The 21,516-nt window shown below is 28.9% G+C and overlaps 1 protein-coding gene across 1 annotated transcript; it reads right to left on the bottom strand.

Annotated features, from left to right (window-relative positions):
- Nucleotides 1–978: 978 nt before the first annotated feature.
- On the bottom strand, nt 979–13,469 carry LOC113513610 (uncharacterized). The gene is made up of 12 exons (XM_052903466.1): nt 13,231–13,469; nt 12,392–12,461; nt 9,962–10,055; nt 9,608–9,765; nt 8,840–8,992; nt 7,529–7,735; nt 6,592–6,894; nt 5,977–6,113; nt 5,015–5,160; nt 3,928–4,094; nt 2,323–2,474; nt 979–1,435 (listed from the first exon to the last, which is right to left on the bottom strand). Exons 1-12 carry the CDS (start codon nt 13,296–13,298, stop codon nt 1,282–1,284), a joined length of 1,809 nt encoding a protein of 602 aa, XP_052759426.1. The 5' UTR covers nt 13,299–13,469; the 3' UTR covers nt 979–1,281.
- Nucleotides 13,470–21,516: the final 8,047 nt, after the last annotated feature.

The raw sequence follows: 21,516 nt of genomic DNA, 5'->3' as shown, positions 1-21,516 counted from the left end.
TGTATTTTACGTGTTTCTGAATAATTTACAACCTATTTGTATTTAACATTTTGAACTTGTCTGTATTTTAGCTTTCAATTGTGGATGTATTCGTATTTTTTATTTCAATTGATATTCTCTTTGTATTCTTAATTTAAAACTGATCCTTTTATATCTACAAAACTATTTGAATATTTAATAGAAACACTATCTCTTTTGCGATATTTTTGTTACAAAGAATAAATATTTTTTATTAGCATTTTAACAGTTCAATCAATTGAAATAAAATTTAGTATATACGTAGTAGTTATTAGTGATGCGTAAAGAAATAGGTATCTTTTTATCCTTGACAATAAACGTGTCCCGGGAAAATATTAGTCATAAAAAATAAATATGAATAAATTTGTATTCGATATTTTTATTACATATAAATAATAAATTATAAGATTTTCGTTTCCCGACAAATTACTTTGTTGATTTGATATAATAATCTATTAAGATATGTCTTAGAAATAGAAAAATATATATCTAAAAATTTTTGATATTTACTAGATAGTTACCATAATAGGAATGATATATACCCGTTATATTTAGATAATATATTTGAATGAAAATGTCTCGTGTTGAATATGTAATTATTTAGGTCTTATACATTTTATTCGTTAATCATTAATTCTTGCGTATTATTATTATAAGTATAAAAATAAGTTTGATTATAAATATGAAGATAAGGTTGATAGTCGGGATAAAACTTTAGCTTGTGGCGGGGTGTATGGTAATAAAATTGAACAATTAATATTAATTCGAATGATTTCTCTGAAATTCCTATCTAATGTTTGTTTTGACATAATTACTTATTAACCGAAAAAAAAAACAAATGTTTCCAGTTATATTACTGTCACTTTCTAGGTATTTTTTAATCTAATCTATAGGCAATGGTTACAAATTTCCATCAGATTTCACCAAATTTCCGTCAGCATTTTGGACACTCCATATTGCATAAAGAAGATATTTCAATAAAAATATATTTAATAAATATAACTACATTAATAATAAATAAATCATGAAAAATATTAGAAAATAAATATTTAATACCAAAATGATTCGATAACATTATACTATAACTGACATTAGAATCGGCATAAAATGAAAAAAATGCTGTATACACAGGTACTTACTGTATAAGTATCCGATTGCTTAAACCAAGTATTATATTCGTATAAAATCAGTCATACATATAAATGTCGACGAATTTAACTCATAATTTATAAAAATATTCGAATATAAAAATAAAGGTTGTATTTATATGTCGAAATCTTGGAATCCCAATGTACGGCATGTCCTGTACTGTATACGCGTGGGTTGTTGAGCCCGGGGTATGATGGATATGCGACGACTGGCAGCATTGGGAGGCATAGGATCCTCCACACGCGTGCCTGGCATTATAGAGAATCGTCTGCGATAAATAAAAGAGAGTTTAGATACTAACTACGCTTGTGACTTTCTGTATGTAGACGGTATAAAAATATAAATTGATACAACTTTCGATTAACTAAATACATTTTTATTAGATAAAAATATTATATTATATATATATATATATATATATATATATATATATATATATATATATATATATATATATATATATATATATATATATATAACCAATATTTATTCCTTATTATGTCATATATAAATAATTTGTGCCATTTCGAATATTAATGGCAACAAATACTGTTTTTCTCGAAGTTGTTACAGTGATTTTTAATATTCCGAACAGAACTTGAACCGGTATGTTGTTTTAAAATTAATATTTGTTCTGTACATATAATTTCATTATTCGAGCGAATAGCTCTTCAAGTAGTTTACAGTTTATAGGTTAATAAATGTTCAAATTGAACTTGTGTAAATTTGCAAAAGCAGTAAACGAACAGTAGCTACATCAACACATATCTATAACATATAAAATAAATACGTACTTTTCATCTGTGTATCAATTTTTATTCAAATTCATTTAGTCTTTTAATCTTGAGTAACAAAAATCGATATATACACGCACACATACAAACATTTAAATAACATAATACACAAACTTTTAAATAGCTAAACTTCCTTACCAACATTCATTATCCTTCGAATATTATAAATGTAAAAGTTTTTAAGATTCGTGAATATTTAGAAGACTGTTACTAAATTACACTTCAATGGCTAAACGAATTTTAATGATATTTGATACACAGATGAACTATATCTTTGAATACTTCTTGTTCTAATTGCTGCAAGTATATGTAGCTGACTTTATAAATAGTGTATAATATTAGTAAAAAGCAAAATAAATACCTGGCTGCTGGTATGACTGACATCCTTCTAAAGAGGTGCTCAGCAGCAGATCGTAAATCATCGTCTTGCATCAAGCTTACCATGGCTTTTTCACGTTTTTCCAGGGCGGCTTCTGTCGAGACTATGTCGCCTTCTAGTGAGATGTTTACGCACTGTACAAGAAAATATAATTTAAGACTTTTCCACAAAAATCGATTGACTTCAATTAAAATAAAATAGTAGTTACCAATTCGGACCAAGACAGAGTTAGCCCTGCCTATTATATAATTAATTATTAAAATCAAGTGCAGAGTTATTAAAAATATACTTAAATGAAGTGTGAAAGTGTAAAACGTGACAAGATTAATATATTTAATATTAATAATTATTTATATTTTGTAAATGCTATATTTTTGTTATTTTGTTGTAATTATTTAAAGGAGACAAAATAACAAGTTTTAATTAAATATATATTATTACAATATATTTAATAAATTATCACTTATTTGACGTTATTGATGACGCAATTTTACACTATAAGCATAATATATTATAAAAAACTTTGTTAAGTTGCATTAGATGGGTCAACTTACACATCTAGTGGTTATATGTAATTCCTTATTCTTAAAGGGAGTTCGGAGCAATGAAAGCTTGGCTTAATTAGGATTATGGGAATTACCAAGAGAAATTACGTAGGGAGGATGCCGGTCATAAATACCATTCTACCGCCGGTCCACACTTGAGTTATATCTTAAGGGCACTCATGGATCCGACCGCATATATCCCCATATAATGTCAGATGTACGTAATATATTAATGTAGAAAAATAATTAATTAAGTAGGCCTACAGAATGATTAAGTAGATGAATTTTCAGATTGATCCTTTGTTTTGTTAAAGTTTATCCTCATTTATCTCGGGTCCTAAGCTCTGCAATCTTGCTATTAAAAACGGGTAAGTGCCGTATCGTGTCAACATTAAGGTAGAGTTTCGTAATTGTGATAATAAAGAAAATTTTATGTCGTAAATCATTGTAATGTATTTAGTGAATTATAAGGATCTAAGTCATTATTGCCATCAGTTCACTCTAATTATGGACCATGTGTGTAATTGGAATTTATGTGTATGCCTAAAACTCATAGAGATAGATAAAAAATTTTTGCTAAAATATATGTGTAAATTTTTGGTTCCTAAAATTAGATTTGTAACAGATCCTAAATTGGTTCAAATTGTATTTTGATCCTTGTCCAAATATATGAAAAAACATTTAGAAAACTAATAAAGATTTAGCTGTCACGCTAATCAAGCAGATTCGTATGGAATCATATTTTTTGAGGTTATTTTCTCTTATCTATCTTAGCCATTACCTGTTTACTGTTGAACATAGGCCTCTCCCATAGACTGTCATAAGGAGCGGTCCTGAGCTATCTGCAAACACTAATTTCCTATCATTATTTTTTCATATTTTGGTTCTTAATTCCTACAGTCGCTTTTTATTATATTTTGGGATATGAAAAAGAGCGCTATAATTATACTTTCATATATTTAATAAAAAAATCTTTTCCAATTAGGTATCAATTATTAAAAAAGAAAAACAATATTCTATCGTACGTAAAATAACTACTAACAGTATCAAAGAATGCAGCTACATCATCATATCCAAATGTGCGTGATAATCCTGTTCCTTCTATGAGGGCAGCGCGCGCTTCTGGGCGATTATTTTGTAGCAAATGACAGCGCGCTAGAAGAAATGTGGCGTTTAAAAGCCACACACGTTGGTTTGCAGCACGGCATTCTGCGCATAAAATATAAAGGAATTAAACTACGAAAGTGATAAATTGAACAACCTGTAGTTTATGTTGTTAATTAGCGATAAAGCGGGGTCTGTTCCGTCAGTCATGGCAATAAAAGGAACGACATAAAAGATGCTATTAAAAGAGTAAAATAACAATGTATTATGATAATATTATAATTCTGTTCCAGATTGAATTTTGACAAAATTAGTACGTAATAATTAGTAGTAGTAATTCCCATAAACTATATGTTATTGCCAAATGTTTTAAGGTATTTTAATTCAGGACTAACGTAAGTTAAGAAGTAATTGCTGCTAATTACAGGAATTCATCATAATTGTTGTAGACAATATAAACTGTAAAAAATATTGTCAAATCCATAATTGCTTCTCCAAAGTTGGTTGAACATTGCCTAATAAAGTAATATTTAATATGTATTACGTTATACAAGCAAAAAGTAATAATAAAAGATATAGTATATCCAAAGTAAAAAAGACATAAAAATTACAGGATATTCTTATATCAGTATTATTTTAAAAATTCGTACAGAAATTTTCCTGTCAATTGAATACTCTTGAAGCCAAAAGTTAACAGAATAGAATAACATTGAGATACTCTATTTCATTTTACGGCATTGTACATAAATGGTAATAAGGCTTATAATTTCGACACGTGCATCTAATTACCACGACAATAATTTTTTCAATCTACATGATATTTAAAAAAATAAAATTTTTAATCTTCTGCATTTAAGCGAGACATATGTAAGCGAGACGGTGCAGAATCATTTTATATAGGTAATAGACTATAATATCCAATCAAGAATAATTTTTATTATGGTTTATTATATATTAGGCGTGGTGACATATTTATAATCGCTTTTTACGTGTAATGTACCTTCAAAATAAGTAAAGTCAAATACCAGCTTGACATTTAGTAGCGTAGAAGCGCGCTCTGTGCGCTTGCTTAGTATCTACATGCAGCCGCGCTAGTTCATGGAGTATGTAACAGCGTTCGGGCGCACGAGAGCTTAATGTTAAACCTCTCTCCAAAACTCGCAAGCGACGTCTGCACAGAATGCAATTACTCATGCAACAACCACACGTAATAATAGAGTTTAATCACTTGATAAAACATTACGTAATTAAAATTTATTATTATTATTATAAAATTTTATTATTACTTTTATTTGCATCGGCGACTCCTCTGATGTTGATATGACTGTAAATGCCTAATGTCCAGGGATGTTTATAAATTTGTGATGACTGTTTACAATTAAGTGAAGCGTAACCTTGTTTACACCACGCTTTCATAAAATATCATATTAGCATTACAAATGTAAATTTATAAAGAATTTGGACGTTGTTACGCATTCACGAATATAACAATTGAATGAATGTAAATGAAATCACATTATATTCATATTCTTATTTATGAAATGGAATTCTAACAGAATTATAATACCTACTGTATTAACAAGCAGGATATTTTTATTTAATACTCAATTCGGAGGAGAATATATTCACACACAATCTAACAATCTACTACATCTGATAGGTGTAGTAGATTCTTAGGTAGATTATTATTACCCCCACCCTCCCTAAAAAAACTGTTAGTAATGGGGTCTAACAGCCCCATTACTAGCAATGTACTCTATCAGGTCCATAAAAATCTTGTGAAAGTCGTCATAAAAAAATCCTCACCTATCATCTATCATCAGTGCTTCGCTAGCGTATACCGATAACGTAAGCGGGGTTAGCATACTATTATCATTCATAAAAAAAAACGAAACCTAATACAAAATATTTGAACAATATCTCTTAAGTTACATAAAAATATGATACTATAAATTTGTATTTTGAAAATAATAATTAAAAAAATTACTTGGCATCCCGCGGTGGCGCTGGTGGTCGAACCCGCAGCACCGAATCACGACTCGGCTCACGAGATAACACCATGCCGAGCAATATAAACGCTCTTTTTTCACGATCAGTCTCACTCATAGTTGTTTTAACACGTTTCTAAATGTAATATGTACCACTTATTATATCAATCTAATTCTACGATTTGAATTTTCCGATACATACAAATAGGTGACAACACATTTATAATCCACGCATTTAGGTTTTTTTTTTACAACACAGGGGGCAAACGAGCATGCGGCTCGTATTTAAGTATTTTTTACCTAACGATAGGGAGAGGTATAAATTAAATTAGGTAGAAGCAGGTAGTGCATAATTATAGTACAGTAATTTGTTTTGTGAAAAGATATAATAAACTTTAAAACCAATAAATACTCATTAAAAAACAAAAAAACAATTATGAGAGCCTTGATTTTTCAAATGTGCATTTGCCAAGGAGCAATATTTTACAAACAAAGTTCTATTCGTATAGATTACAAATTAAAAGAAATAAGACAATTGATAAATAAAACAAAAATAATAAAATACAAAAGGGTTATTTAATTTGTAACTTTTTTGAGATATTGAAAAAACTAACCTGATCTAAGAAAGCTTCAGCAACTATATTGTATAACTCTTGTAAGAATTTTTCTTTCCCAGGTAGTAAGTTTGCTGGTATTCTTGATATTTGTTCCATTGCAAACTCTGCATTTTCTAAGCAGTTGCTTGTATCTCGCTCTTCATATGTGACTCGTGCTGCTCTTATAAGTCTTTCCGCATCTCTGATATGCTGTTTTTGAGCTCGGGTGAGTTGCTCTTTACGTGTTTTGTAAAGACGTGCTCTCGCAGCTGCTTCTAAAGCTACAGCGGCATACATAGGCTGACGTATTCGGAGTACAGCCTTGTGAAAATAATAGCAAAACCATTACTTTTATAAAATACTAGCTATTCCCCACGGCGTTACCCGCGTGTTAATGTATAAATTATCCTGTGTTAAGTTAGGATACAATCTACCTGTGTACAAAATTTTATTCAAATCTCTTCAGCCGTTTAAGCATAATTGAGTAACAAACATTCATTGTCACAATTCATTGTCGAAAATTTAGATAGTATATCAATGTAAATTAATATTATGTATAATGAAGAAAGATGATAGATTTTTGTTTGTTACGATTTAACTCAAAAACTACTCAACCAATTTTACAGAAATCTACATCTCCTCGGCTATTTTATATTTTTTGTAAATAGTCCGAGCGAAGCCGGAGCGGGTTGCTTGCTAGTAATAATATAAAGGGATGTAAGGAGACTCAAACGTTGCTAGACAGATTAGCAGTTTTGTAAGTACATATCAAATGATTCTATAAGTATTATTAATTAGTATAACATTGAATAGTAGCTACCTATAAAAAATTATACTATTCTAGGTCCAGGTCAAGACTTAAACTAACAAAATCTTAATATTAGTAATTATTTTGCTATGAAAAAAAAAATACCTAGGAAATACCGTTGAAGATCAAATAGGTTTTGGTAAATACCTGACGTTTTTCAATATTTTCTAAAGCTTTATTAGCTAATTCTTGCAATTGTATGGCTCCTTTTTTATTAGCTGACGCCAATCTTTCATCTTTACATAAATTAGTGAGAAAATATTTATCATAGGCCATTTGCTCTAAATATTTAGATGCCATCAACCGTGAAATTCGTTTCACCCTCTGTTGTTCAGCACGCGAAATTTCTTGTACCTGAAAGAAAAAGAAAGTCATTATAATAAAAAATAATAAAACATTAAAAAAAAAACACAAATTTTACCTTTGTTGCCGAAACTGACTTAAAAAAAATTGTTAGCAGAGGTTTTAAAAATTGTACTTACCTACCATACAAATTAATGAGTCTTTAAGTTAAATGAGGGGACAAGAGAAACAAATGAAGTTTTCGAGGTTACTTCTTTTTAATAGATGCTACTCTCAGAGTATATCGTTGTTTTAAAACTTTTGCCATTTAGTTTATTAATGTCCAATTAGTGTACTGTTCACTCTAATGTAAAATTACTCCATTTTATTTAATATATCTATTATTCAATACTTGTTAATAATGAATAATAGATATATTACACAATACAGACTTATGAGTAATTTATCTACGTTGTGTAATCAGTATAAAACCACGAATTGTACGTTTTTACTACATATAATGTTCTTACATTGTATTCTATTAAATTATAATACGATTTATAGAAGGTTTCATTTATTTAAAAGTGGAAAATTAAGTAACTGGATCAAAAAACCTTTGATCTGACTTATATATTTATTGAATTATTTTGGCATAGTTAAATAGCCTAAATACTTATTCATCTTTTAAGGTTAAGAATAACTAGAAACTAAGTAACTAATTTTTAAATTGCTAAGGAAACGTTATTACAATATCTGGGCATTATTGCAATATATAAGCATATATTGCAGTTAACTAATTGGCCACAACGTCGATATCAAATACTGTCGTAGGTGTGGAATCAAAGCCAATATTATGTACACTATATTAATATGCTAAGAACATCTACAGATCTATTTAAAATAGTGTAGAGTTGCATTATTTCCTTAAAAAAATTAACAGTTAAATACTATTTATTAAATAATAAGTTATATAATATTAGGAAAAATAAGTATATATTAGTCTGGTGTTAGGTTGGACACTTTTTAAAATATAGGATACACTTTCAGTTAGATCAGAAGCAACGTACACTAGCTGCATGTACTAATTCGATAGATATTAGTAAATAATCATACTGGTGTTGTTTATTTCAATTATTATTTAATATTTCGTTATATTAGTTACATTTACGAAGATACCTGGTGCATAGGTTGCGATTGCATTCGACTTTTTCGCTGCAGTACTGCAGGTGTTTCAACATCAATAGAATCTCTTTTTAATTCGATCCGATGCAAAAGAGATACAGCTGCAGATAAAACTTTACTTGCATTATTGCCTACACATTCTCGAATCTGCGAAAGATATTGACTAGCTATATTTACAAGATTAAATATTTAATAACTGAAAGTATACTCTTTTTCTTAGGTACTTCTACATTATTAAAGATTTTATATCTAAACTAGTTGATCTGACAAGCGTTGTTTTACTCCACGGAAATATTATCAAGCTGGAACACACACTATACATATTGACAATACATCATTAAAATCGGTTGAGCTGTTTCAGAGATCAGTATGATGCGGAGATGAACGAACATCGTGATACGAGAGTTTTAAACGTTTTAAACGTCCCAGTGTTGCGTATTAAAAATCCAGTAATTATTTAATTTTTACATATAATTTACTGTAATTATTATTTAAACGGCTACTGTAATCATTTACCATCAGACTCCCCGTATGCTTGTTTACTTCCATAGTAGTATAAAAATATACATAAATGCACCAAACTTGTATACCAGTTGAATGAAATCAATACTTATCTATTCCATGATAAGTTAGATACAGCGCTGTAAAGTTTATTGTATAGTGAATTTATCTCACCAAAACCCGGGGCACTTTCAAATGTACAATGCTCTTAAGAGAGATAGACATATAGTAAGTTTATTTAATATATAAAACTATTTTCACCGTTTCCTCAGCTAGTCTGGCACACTCAGCAAAGTTGGGTGGGAAACGACGCTCTCGTTGACCTCTGGTGGCGAAAACCAAGGCTCGCTCAAAAGTGCATTTCTCATAGTCAGTATATGCACGAATTTGTAGAGCTGTCATGTTTTCAGGTTCTAATTCTAAAAATAATGTTCTTTAATCAACATTAGGTAATGTACTTAAACTTAAGGTATAGTATTGCCATTAATTATGAGTACATACATTCATGTAAATACAAGTGCAGAACCATAAACAAAATACAAGTTCATATGCAGACGAGTGTTTCAAAACAAAATCTCCCTCAGGGAGCAAATTAAAATATCGATTAATCCTTACCGGCTGCTCTTGCCGCGTCTGCTAATGCTCCCGAGTAATGCGTCATTTTAGCCCTCGCCAAACTCCGACCGAGAAGTGAACGCACATCGGAATCCTGTAAATTTTTTTTTTTTTTTCAATTCGAAAATTCATACCAGTTCCCAATAAAAAACATACTTGTAATTATTGTTGTGAAGCATCGCCAGAACTGCCGCAAGATTCGAATGCGTATTTACAGTTAGCGAGATTATGATGAATAACAAACTAAACGAATATTGATTTATTTTATAAATATTAAAATCGATACAGATCGTAGATATTTAAATGTATAGTTATAAAAAGGTTAAATAAATTTACACTGTTTAAAATAATATCTTCTCTATAGAATACCACGACATTATTTATCATGTTTATAAATAACACATAATTATTTGTATAATTACATATTATGAAACGTAAAAATCGTTAGATTTTTGTATTACTAGATGAAAGTATATAAAAAATTACTTCTGAACCTATGATAATGAATAAAAGTATACTTAAATAAAAACTATTTTAATGTGAATAATAATAGGTTATACTAAAACTGGATATCAAAGTATACATATATAAGGCTGATATAGCGTATCCCATCAAAATAAGGGAGTTATATTAGATTTCTTAATAGATATCTGCTCGCATAACGACAACATCGCCATCACATGTTACGTGCGAGGGCCAACTTTTAGTGACCTTTGATAATTAACGTCCATTCTACATACATACAATCCTCCGCATTCTCTAATACTTTACGTGACTTTCTAGGATATTATACAACATAATATATAAAATAAGGAAAAAATATTATATGGGTTATTATATTACTATTATTATTGAATATTATTCTTTTTGAGTATTTCGTTCTATTGAACAGAATACTTAGAAGATTAATTTTAGCCAAAACAATAAACAAAATGTTGCATAACAAAACAAAATCAAATTCAAATCCAATCATTTTATATTTCTTTCCGGCCTTGTCTCTAATCTAAGCGTTGGGGTTTCACAAATTAAGTTAGAGCTGCTGTCGTTTAACCAAAACCCGAATTGAATTTTACATATTTTTACTTAAAATATAACAATGAAAATGGGACGAAGGTCGATATGCAAATAGGATAACAGTCTCCGCGTTGGTTTAGGCATTTTGATAATATCAAAGTGTCTATGGAGATTACATAGAAATGGAAATGTTGAAGAAAACCAAATTGACAATTATTTTATTTAAAAATGCTGTAAGAATATTTTTGAAATAATACATTTTCTACTAAAGCTAATAAAAGTGCAGAACTAACAATTTTTGCATGTATTTGTTTCGCTATATGGTACCTACATATTAATTATTACAATAAAAAATATAGAAGAAATATATTTTATAACACGTAGTGGTATTGTGATTGTCAATAGAGAACACAAATCTACAAAAAATAATTTTAAATAAAATATCAAAAATCCTCTAAAAACAAACTTAGTTAACCAGTCCAGTTTTTTACTACGATTATGGTTCAAAATAAAAATATTAAGAATTTTAATACCAATAATAACAACTATTAGGTATCTAATTCGTATGAGAAATCCAATAAAAAGAATTTTATCGCATATTTATATATTTATGTACAGAAGCCCCCGGCGTATGATTTAACTCGCATTTGACCGGTTTTTTAACTAAATTATTTTAAAGTATACATTTTGAGTTCTGATAGTGTTGTTTTTTTTAATAACACTAATTTGAAATCTTTATCGCAACCAATCATTCGTCAGTCAATAAGTACACGCACATTAATTAACTGTCCATCAACTACGAGTATCAAGTTGAACGCACTCATTCTCCAATAGAGCCGCACTACAGTTTCATATAAATGAGAGCAAAACAAATTAAACAAGGCTTTTGGAATGGATCGTACTATCAACTTTGCTGTTTATCTACCATAGATAACGATTCAAGAGTAAACATTATCAACGTTTAGGCTACCGTCTAATTGCATGTTTGTAAATACTGAATTCTCGTCCTACATGTATTTCAGTAGAATTGCGGTAATGCGAAGTCTCAGGGGCTACCTTTGTTTTTAACCCAATTTGATTGATTGTGACAGATCTGACAGAGAAACATTACGAAGTGGCTTATTTAAGACAAAGATTTCGGATTTAAGAGCCTTAAATCGTGATTTGAATAAATCATCCATAATCCGTTGAATGATAGACGTCACAAATCGAATGTAATGTTCAAATATTTTCATTGCAATTAGACCAGCTTCAATTTTTTTTTAATAAACATTTTTATTTTTAGTTAGATATTTGGCAATGTTTTATATTTCAAAATTTAAACCATTATTTAAATAAATGTATTAAAATTCTATGTGTTTTATTTAAATTCCAATATCTGGTTACACTAAATGTTATTTGTTTTTAGTAACTCACATTCCAGCGCAGAGCCTCGTCGTAAGCCAGTATCGCTTTCTCAAATTGCTCCAGGCGCTGTAAATAATTTCTGTGGAAAATAATGTTTGCTGTGTCAACTGTTTTTCCATTACATTCCTCAAATAAGTACTCTGTTTTTATAATACTGAAAAAGTTAAAGAACCTATGAAACCTTATAATCACCGCCTATCCACTATGAACAATGAAATCAAATGGATTCCCTATGACCGACAGAAAATGCGTACTATATACTATATGATACATTTTATATGAGATTTTAGAGCATTAGCAATTAGAGCGATACAAAAAAATATACACTCATTGCTGATCTACACTTTCAAAGCCGAAATAGCCGACTACATATATATACAACTAAAATAGATACGACTTCAAAATAAAATTTGTTACTTTAAATTTCTTTAAACTACATCATATTAAAAAAAAAAAATAGATAACATAAAAGAAATACACAGGAGGGCATATTCCAAATAAAGATGTCTCCCAGTCAACCTGGTAATCATTTGACAAAAGTTTGGATTAGATTTTTATCAATTGAAGGATGCAAGTGACTTTCATAAAATTACTAGTAGATATTATCTATAATGAATGAGGTATTTAATGATCATTAATTTTAGTAACAGTTTTAAGGTGTGATATGTAATATAAATAAGGAAACTTGTAGTAGAACAAATAAGTCTTAATTAATCGAAACCTTAGTAACACATATGTTCAGATTGTACTTAATTACATATTTATAAAGAAAATACACTTTACCAATTTAAGAGACACACTATACTATATATTCTTTGTACACCAGTGAGACCAGTACAAGTGCTCACCCACGCTCCCTATAGACGGCGACTACGTTGCATATAGCCTTCTCCACTGGCACTAATTTCTTCCTCATGTTTCCGAGGCGCCTTTGTCTCCCGCCACGGCTTCTGGCATTTGTTTACACTGCGTTGCTATGTTTAGGTAGGTACATGTGTTTTGCAGTTTCACAATCTAGATGACCTCGGATTTGTTATTTAAAACAAGACATGTAATTTCAATGTATCTGTTTATTTTTGTGTAAAAATGTAAAAATGGCAGTCGTGCAATGAAATACAATTATACAAATAAAGATTATCAAACTAAGATATTAGTCTACGAAAAAAATTGTCTTCTTCTTCTCCTTTTCTCTCTCACCTTTTTCCGTTATACGGAGTCGGCTGTCGTAATTATGCATTGTCATTTGTTTCGCTGATGTATATTATAAACGGTTAGGCCGTGCTTCTTCATATTCTCTTAGACATTTAACATGCAGGTAATCTGCGGCCTGCCTCGTCCTTTCTTTTTTCCATGGAAAGGCATTTCTTTGCAACGTGGCAATTGGGCCACCTCAATACATGTCCATACCACCTGAGCCTACACTTTGCAATTTTATCTGCGCTAGGCGCAACCTTAAAGCTACGATGAAATCGACGTTGATCTTTGCAAAATTAATATAAGAAAAAGGTATCGTCTAACATACAATCGTATTGCCTAGAATATTTTAAAAGATGTTTCTATTATTTTTAAATTGTATATTAGATTTATATAAAGTGCTAAAACTCTTTAATTCGTACATAAATTACAAATATAAACATTGAAAACAAAGGTACAATTGTATGGCAAACATTACACATATTATAGAGCCTCATAGTGTACTCAAATCGATATATTTAAAAATATTTTATTTTCAAATAATACATTGAAACATTTATCTATATTTCTACGCTTGGCTTTATAATTCTCTCATTTCGTTATTATTCTATTTTTTTTTTGGTGTATAAAAATAAAATTTTAAAAAGGAGTTATAAGCTTTTTTAGGGTTGACTACACGCTAGCAATTTTTACGGTGCTACCTTAGGTGCTACGAAGGCTTATAAGGTGGCGGTAATAATTTACCATCAGGCAAGCCACGTACTCGCTATAACACACGTTTTTATTAATACATAAAAATATTTGATGTGAAATTAAAAAAAGACCTTGGTCGGTTACTATAAAAAAATAAAAGTTATAAAAGAGATAATATTAAATTAATTTAATATATTATGAATAAATACTGTAGGTACTTGAAGATGTTTAGGTAAGACATGAAATTTTGTTTCCAATTAAAATTCAAAGAATAATTTAAAACTATATATTTATTTATTCTTTCCAATTAGATATTAATTGTTATATAAAATATTTCATAATATTGTTTTGGACTATCTACCTATTAAAAGTAATTTAAATGAGAGACTGATTGCCTGTTTATAACTTATATAATATTAAATCTAAGAGTAGATATTTCGAATTTTAATTAATTATAACAGATATTTATAAAAAGAAAATTATTATTCTAATATTTGCAGAGCAAAAACAACTTACTACAACACAAATATTTTCAATTTATTTTTTAAAATGTACCCGTACATTACTCATGAATGATATATAAATAAATTTTACTTACTAATGTTCTATAAAACGTTTCGTCGTTCATTGATATGGCCGTTCATGATTAAAGACATTTTTTTGCAAATCATTATATTTGTTTAGGAAGCAAGATAATTTTTATATTATTGTTTTCTATTAATGACATATAGAAATATATATTGCTTAAATCTCATTTCATTATTTGCTTTGTTTTCGCTCTCTAATCGAAACCTTTACATAAATTAGAAGTTTCCCTATGAATTTATAGTCGCTGATAAAATTAGTTTAGTTCTATTCCAATATAGAGTAGTTTGTTCATAAGATATGTATCGAACTTAAGTTTGACACTTCTCAATGTACCTATCACTAAATACGTATACATTGTTTAGCAAGGATACTTGCTAAAGTACCCAACTATTGAGGCTTCGACATGAGACGAACTTAGCAGCCTCTAATTAAATAGAAACCATATTAAAGCATATTCAGGTCACATCAGGAATAAGATTATTCATATTATTTTGTTTAATTTAATGTTGGTCACGCATTTAAGTATTTTAGTTTAATGTTATTATTACGTTAAGCAAATTAGAACACGAAATACGACTTGCAGTGAATAACAAATGAATGATGATAAATAATTATAGAATGATCGTGATTCATCTTTATATACGTTATTAAATCAATCTGACCTATTTTAAGCGTGATGGAATATCAAATATTCAAATATTTTTATAAACTCTCACCTTAGTACAGTTATGTTCAAGTAGTACCATAATTTATTAGATAACGTTATCTCTAAAAATATTATGTAATATACTTCTCAAAGAAACATTCTTAATACAAATGAGAATAAAGATGTCTAACTCCAGTCGTTGTCGCCTAAAGCGTGCTAAGTCAAAAAATAAACGGCAGACGGGAAAAAATACGTCATAACTTTCTTACCTACCTCAAAACGGAAATTGCAATCTTTTAATTAAACTTAAGAGGAGAAACAGTTGGTCCTTCTGAAAGTTTTCTTATTACAAAGAAAGAATGAAGTAGTTAAATCCCCTGGGCAGTACCTACGGAAAGGGTAGCTTTGAGATGACGAGCTTTGATTAGAAGTAGTCTACTATCACTATATGATAGAAACGGGATAATGAGGCCTCAGATCCGTAATGAAACACGCTAAGAGCGAACTACGTTCCTATTGATATTTTCCTTTTGTTGGACTTGTAAGACTAATGGGAATTCATTCATTCACATCAGTTCCATAGGCCTGGAAATTCAAATGAATTTATTACTTATGTTATTAATTTGCTTTTTTGCAGAGCAAAATATTAAATTAATAGAAGTTTTAATGGATGTTATGGAATATTGAAGCTGTGTTTAACAAAGACAGAAATAATCTTAAAATTCTCCCTAAGCCGGAAGTTGTGGAAGTGACACAGTTTAATCTTGCTGGTAGTACGATTTTTATTAATTTTTTACACAAAGTCATTTGACAGTGAGAACAAAGACTTCCTTGTTCTTAGCTAATTCTTAGTTTGCGTTGAAAATATTTTCATTTTTGTCATCCTGTCACCATATTATCTGTAGTATACAACAAAGCTAATTTTTCTATGGTAATGACTACAGTTTATAAAAATATATATATATAGTGTAAAAAATCAAAATAAATGTTAGCATCATTTTATTGGAGTATTTTACCGGTAAAACTGGATATTGTTTTAAAAAAAAATATGAATTGAGCCTTTCACGTTATTACGGAATTAATTTCACATTATTTTTTGTCGTTTTTTAATTAATATTTTTTGATTATAATGTAAACCTTGTATAGTCCTTGTCTACAATAAAAATACCTAATCTTATACATTAACTAATCAGTAATAATATCTATTGTAATCTAAATATATACATATATTTTATTTCACTAATCCGTTCCAATTAGTTATCGGCCATATTAGCATGACAGGACAAAAACATTTATTAGGAAATTCCTTTATTGGATATTACGATAAACGTGGTTTTGGTGTACCGCAACTGTAACACGTAATCCAATTTAAGGCATTTTTGTTTGTTATATGTGACCGTATTGTAAATATTAAGCTTTGGTAGAATTCTATAATGAATAAATATTATGTATGTGAAGTATTGATATTATTATCCCTATAAGTTCATACTAAATATTATTATAAATAGGAAAGTGAGATGCTTTTCTACCTATTACTATTCTATTCTAAATTAATATACATTTTAGTACTTCTGACATTTCAACAAAATAATACTAGATATAATATAGAGTCGTTATTGTAACTTTAATTAAAGAATCGACAAAATTATGTTTATTATTTGTAACTACTATATTGTGAAAACAGAATATTCGCGCTGCGCTATATAGCTATTAAAAAGTGTAAAAAAATATTTTCCTACCTATATTTACGTTATGAATACAGTTAAGAATAACTAGCTATGAAATCCATAAAAACCTACGGCAGATTACGCTGTTTGGGCTTTATTTTCTTTGTCTATCCCGCAAAAGGATGAAAATAAAAAAGAATATATTAGAACGAAAATCGAATATATAAATATGATAGAAAAAAATCGCCTGTATACAATTAGTAAACTAACTGCAGATCAATGTACTTTATTATATTAGTTAGAATAAATTTGAATGTAAATCATTTATTACCCATAAAATAATTTCACATTAAAAGTACAAAAATCATAGAATAAAGATTTTGTTTTATTCTACGATTTTTATAATTTTCTATTTATTTTTGTACTGTATTATATATAGTTCAAAATACAGGGAAACATTAAGTCAGCAATTACTATTAATTGTATCCTTCTGTAAAACGAAGTCTCAAACCCACTTCTGGGACGTTAATGCCTCATTTCGGTATGATGCAAAATTTAAAGTTAAAATTTACATCATAAATTCTTATACCCAGTTTATGATGTAAATTTAGTTAGTAGCGTTTCGGAAAACACCTGGGTACTGGAACAATGTGGTTATCGTACTGACAAATTGCTGTTTCCTTTGTATAATAATATCTGTGTTGGGTTGTTTTGCTTTTATTAACTCTCACCAACTGATATTGTTTTAACTTTAGTCAGTATAGGAGACGATATAAATAATATCTCATGGACAAAATTTTACTTTTAATCTAAATTTAATAAACAGTTATTTATTTAATTCTTTATTTAAAGTTATTGTAACGAAAAATATTAACTTTTAAAATACTGTCTTCCTCTACATTATTTAATATAAGAAATAGAGGTAACATTATTTTACATCGATTTTAAATTAAAATCTCGAAATGTGGGTTGTATTGAGCGACGGCAGAAAAATTAAAAAAAAATAGCACTAATCCAGTATCCACTCTAATAATCTATTTAGTATTTCATACTGTCTTCAATATTATTTAATATGAGAAATAAATAGAGGTAAAATTAATGTTACCTTGACTTTAAATCATTAAATGTAGAAGTTGTTTATACACTTAATGGTGGCAGAATTAACAGAAACAACACTAATTCAGTATGCAGTATAATAACTTTGAAAGGTTATCTTACTCTAACATTATTTAATATGAAAAATAAATAGAAGTAACGTATATTTTACAACGACTTTAAATTTAAACCCCAAAGTGCAGAAGCTGCATGCTCCTAGTATACAAACGATAAGTGGTTACAGTACTTTTTGTGAAGTATGAGCGCCTAGCCTGTGGTACAAGAATACAATATCTGCATTTCACATTAAATGTATGCGATTTTATGAAAGTATTTAAGGAGATGCTATTTGTATAACAAGGTTAGTATTATCGATCTACAGAAGAATAATATAAAATAGTATATGATTATTAGTCGAAACAATGCGTTACATATATGAAAAAAAATATTAAAGGATATTTTTTATAACACAGAAGGCAAATGAGCATGCGGCTTACCTGATGTTAAGTAACTACTGCCGCCTATGATCACCTGCAACACCAGAGATATTGCAAGTGTGTAAAACAAACGGTTAAGGGCAATCGTAATTCTAACATGATGCGTAGACTACTCTTTGGTACAACCAAGGAATCACATGATTTATTTCACGGATTTTGAGAATACAAACTGAAGGAGGCCAACCGTGATTATAGTAACAGGTCGACCTCTACATGGTTCTCTCTGAAGACCATCATGATTAATTCTTGTTAGATTCATTATGATAGATTAACTGAACTGCATTCATCCTTAATTAACATTTCTCATTGGTGTCCCGCCAGCATATACCGATAACGCCGGTGGGGTTACTGTTGCATTATCAGCTATTAAAAAATGTGAACCTCGCTTATACGTAAAACATTTCGATTTTCCGGCTTCATCATTAGACTGTAGTTTCATTGCTCTGAATACTATTTTAAATTATTTCGTTATATCATACATTATCACAGATATATACAGGACAAACATTTGCTCATTTGCGATTTTTCATTTTAGATTGAAAAATTAATAAAAATGACATTGATTTTTAATACTAGCCTATTTGTCTTAAAAGATTAATATTGTAAGATTCTAGATGAAAATAAAAATAAAATCATTTATTTTTATTAAAATTAGAGGGAATTTGCGTTATTTTAACTAGTTAATGATGATACGATGTTAAACTTTCATATTGTGTATGATAACAGTGATCTTTGTAGGTTTTAAATTATAGATAATAATATAAAAACAGCCCAAATAAAAAAGGGCTAATATGTCAAGAATTCAACACTGGAGAGCGTTTCCGACCCAAGCTCCGTTGACTTATTGCAAATATGAAAATAAGTATTCCCAGGACCCCGAGCATCGTTTATTTTTATACTTATTAAGGTAAAACACGCAAAGTATTTCAGGAAATGAAAAATATGATGACTTCATAAAAATCGTTGCCCAAAAATGTCAAATCCATACGTAAACGATTTACGTTGCCACTAGTGAAATGGAACCTCAAAGAAAATTTCCTATCTCAATATCAAACCAATAATACATTATAAAAACCGGAAGTACTACAAGAACGTTTTTGACGCTAAAATAAGGAAAGAAAATACAATTTTTAAAAATTAAAACTGTCAACTCCCTACCTACTAACCGGATATGGGAGAAACAAACTATATGTCCACCGACATAAGGTAATGAATTCTCCAAATTACAACTGTAATAATGAAATGAAACTCCTTAAACAATATTTCACCTCATTACAAAGTGCTCTAGATTTGCCTTCAAAAGACTTAATTACGAATTTCTTATTCACATCCTCATCACAAAGGAAAGTCGGCAATACTTTAATCACGACAAAGGTAGATTGAAAATAATAGTCGAACGAGTCTGGAATAATAATAAATGGTTATATGACTATGTTCTGCATAATGAGTTCTTAATTAGAAAAAAATAAAAAACATGGATAATTAATATATAGGTTGGTACAAAATAACAAATGACACTGCAAATCGTAACAACCATAACAAAAAAATTACTATAATAATATCATTGCTGGTTATTATTTTTAGATTAGGTCAGTGCTTATGCAAATATAGTGAAGTTCAGTTTAAGTAGCGAGTTAAGCGAGTAGCCATTGAAGTACGTAATTTTAAGATATATCACATAATACAGATTTAGTGACATTATTAAAAGTCTGGTATTACTAACGACTGCTAGAGTTTATATCTATATTATGCTTATTTGCAGTTTTTTCCACACATGTTAATATATTTATATGAAATAGTAAAATATTAATTTTATAATCTAACAAACCTGATAAATTATGTAAATAAAAGTAAGACTAAAATACAAAGCCGCGTTTAAAAGCCAATGGACAGCATTAATTGCGCAAATTAACCGAAATACGATAGTTTGTAATTCAGTTAATTAAAATTAATCAAAGAAAATAATAGACTGTAACAAGAGAGCCTCTTATATTGATTTGATCCTAGCGATTTAACTAATTCTCGAACTCATAAACTGAAAGTTCACTTTATAAACTTGTTGCTTTATGTCCTCTCAGTGTAAGGTTCAAAATAGTCTACCTTAAAACCCTATTGAATATGCCTAACTGAAGTCACTGCAGAAGCTTGAAAGGGTTGGTGAAATAGTAGCATTTGTCTGGTATCGCGCCAAAAGGGTGGGTCTACAAAGGAGATTAACAGTGGCGCCCTTCAAAATAATGATGAAGTAGTCCGTATAAAGTTATTAATTCTCTACAAACATCCCAATTGTTTACTCACGTATAAAAGTGTTCTCAATTTTGTTTTATTTTAGTTGTTTGGATATTTTTTTTTTTTAATTTTTAATACATTCTTTTTAGAGTTTATTGAAAGAGATTTCATCTGTATTTATTTTACAAGATTAAATTATTTTTTTCTTAATTATCATTTATTATAAATTTGAACATTGTGCTAAAATGTATAAGGTCTAACGAAAAAAATTGATGACAATGAAAAACTTTGTAGCATATATTTTTTAACAATAATGTATTATAATTAATGAAAATACTTACTACTTACTACTTACTAATCTCCAATAATACAGCGATTAGTTTCTATCACAAAAAAGTATGTAATTATTTTAACAAAATAATGTAACTATTAGTGTTAACAATTACTAATTATATACTCGTACATGAATATAAATGTGCGTATGCATATTATTAAATTAATTGTGGATAGTATTTAATAAGGTTT

This window comes from Galleria mellonella, unplaced genomic scaffold (genome assembly GCF_026898425.1).
Source record: "Galleria mellonella isolate WM207_F2 unplaced genomic scaffold, CSIRO_AGI_GalMel_v1 utg139, whole genome shotgun sequence".
Lineage (NCBI taxonomy): Eukaryota > Metazoa > Arthropoda > Insecta > Lepidoptera > Pyralidae > Galleria > Galleria mellonella.
Note: the sequence above shows the minus strand (reverse complement) of the source record. Positions and strands in the feature narration are given on the sequence as shown.

What these genes read in the sequence shown, in the direction of transcription:
- LOC113513610 (XM_052903466.1), bottom strand. Translation starts at nt 13,298, where the DNA reads ATGAGGAAGAAATTAGTGCCAGTGGAGAAGGCTATATGCAACGTAGTC. An exon ending in CGCTACTAAATGTCAAGCTG is followed by an intron (nt 4,095 to 5,014) that starts GTATTTGACTTT and finishes TTTTATGCGCAG; the next exon opens with AATGCCGTGCTGCAAACCAA. An exon ending in TCAGTCATACCAGCAGCCAG is followed by an intron (nt 1,436 to 2,322) that starts GTATTTATTTTG and finishes TATTTATCGCAG; the next exon opens with ACGATTCTCTATAATGCCAG.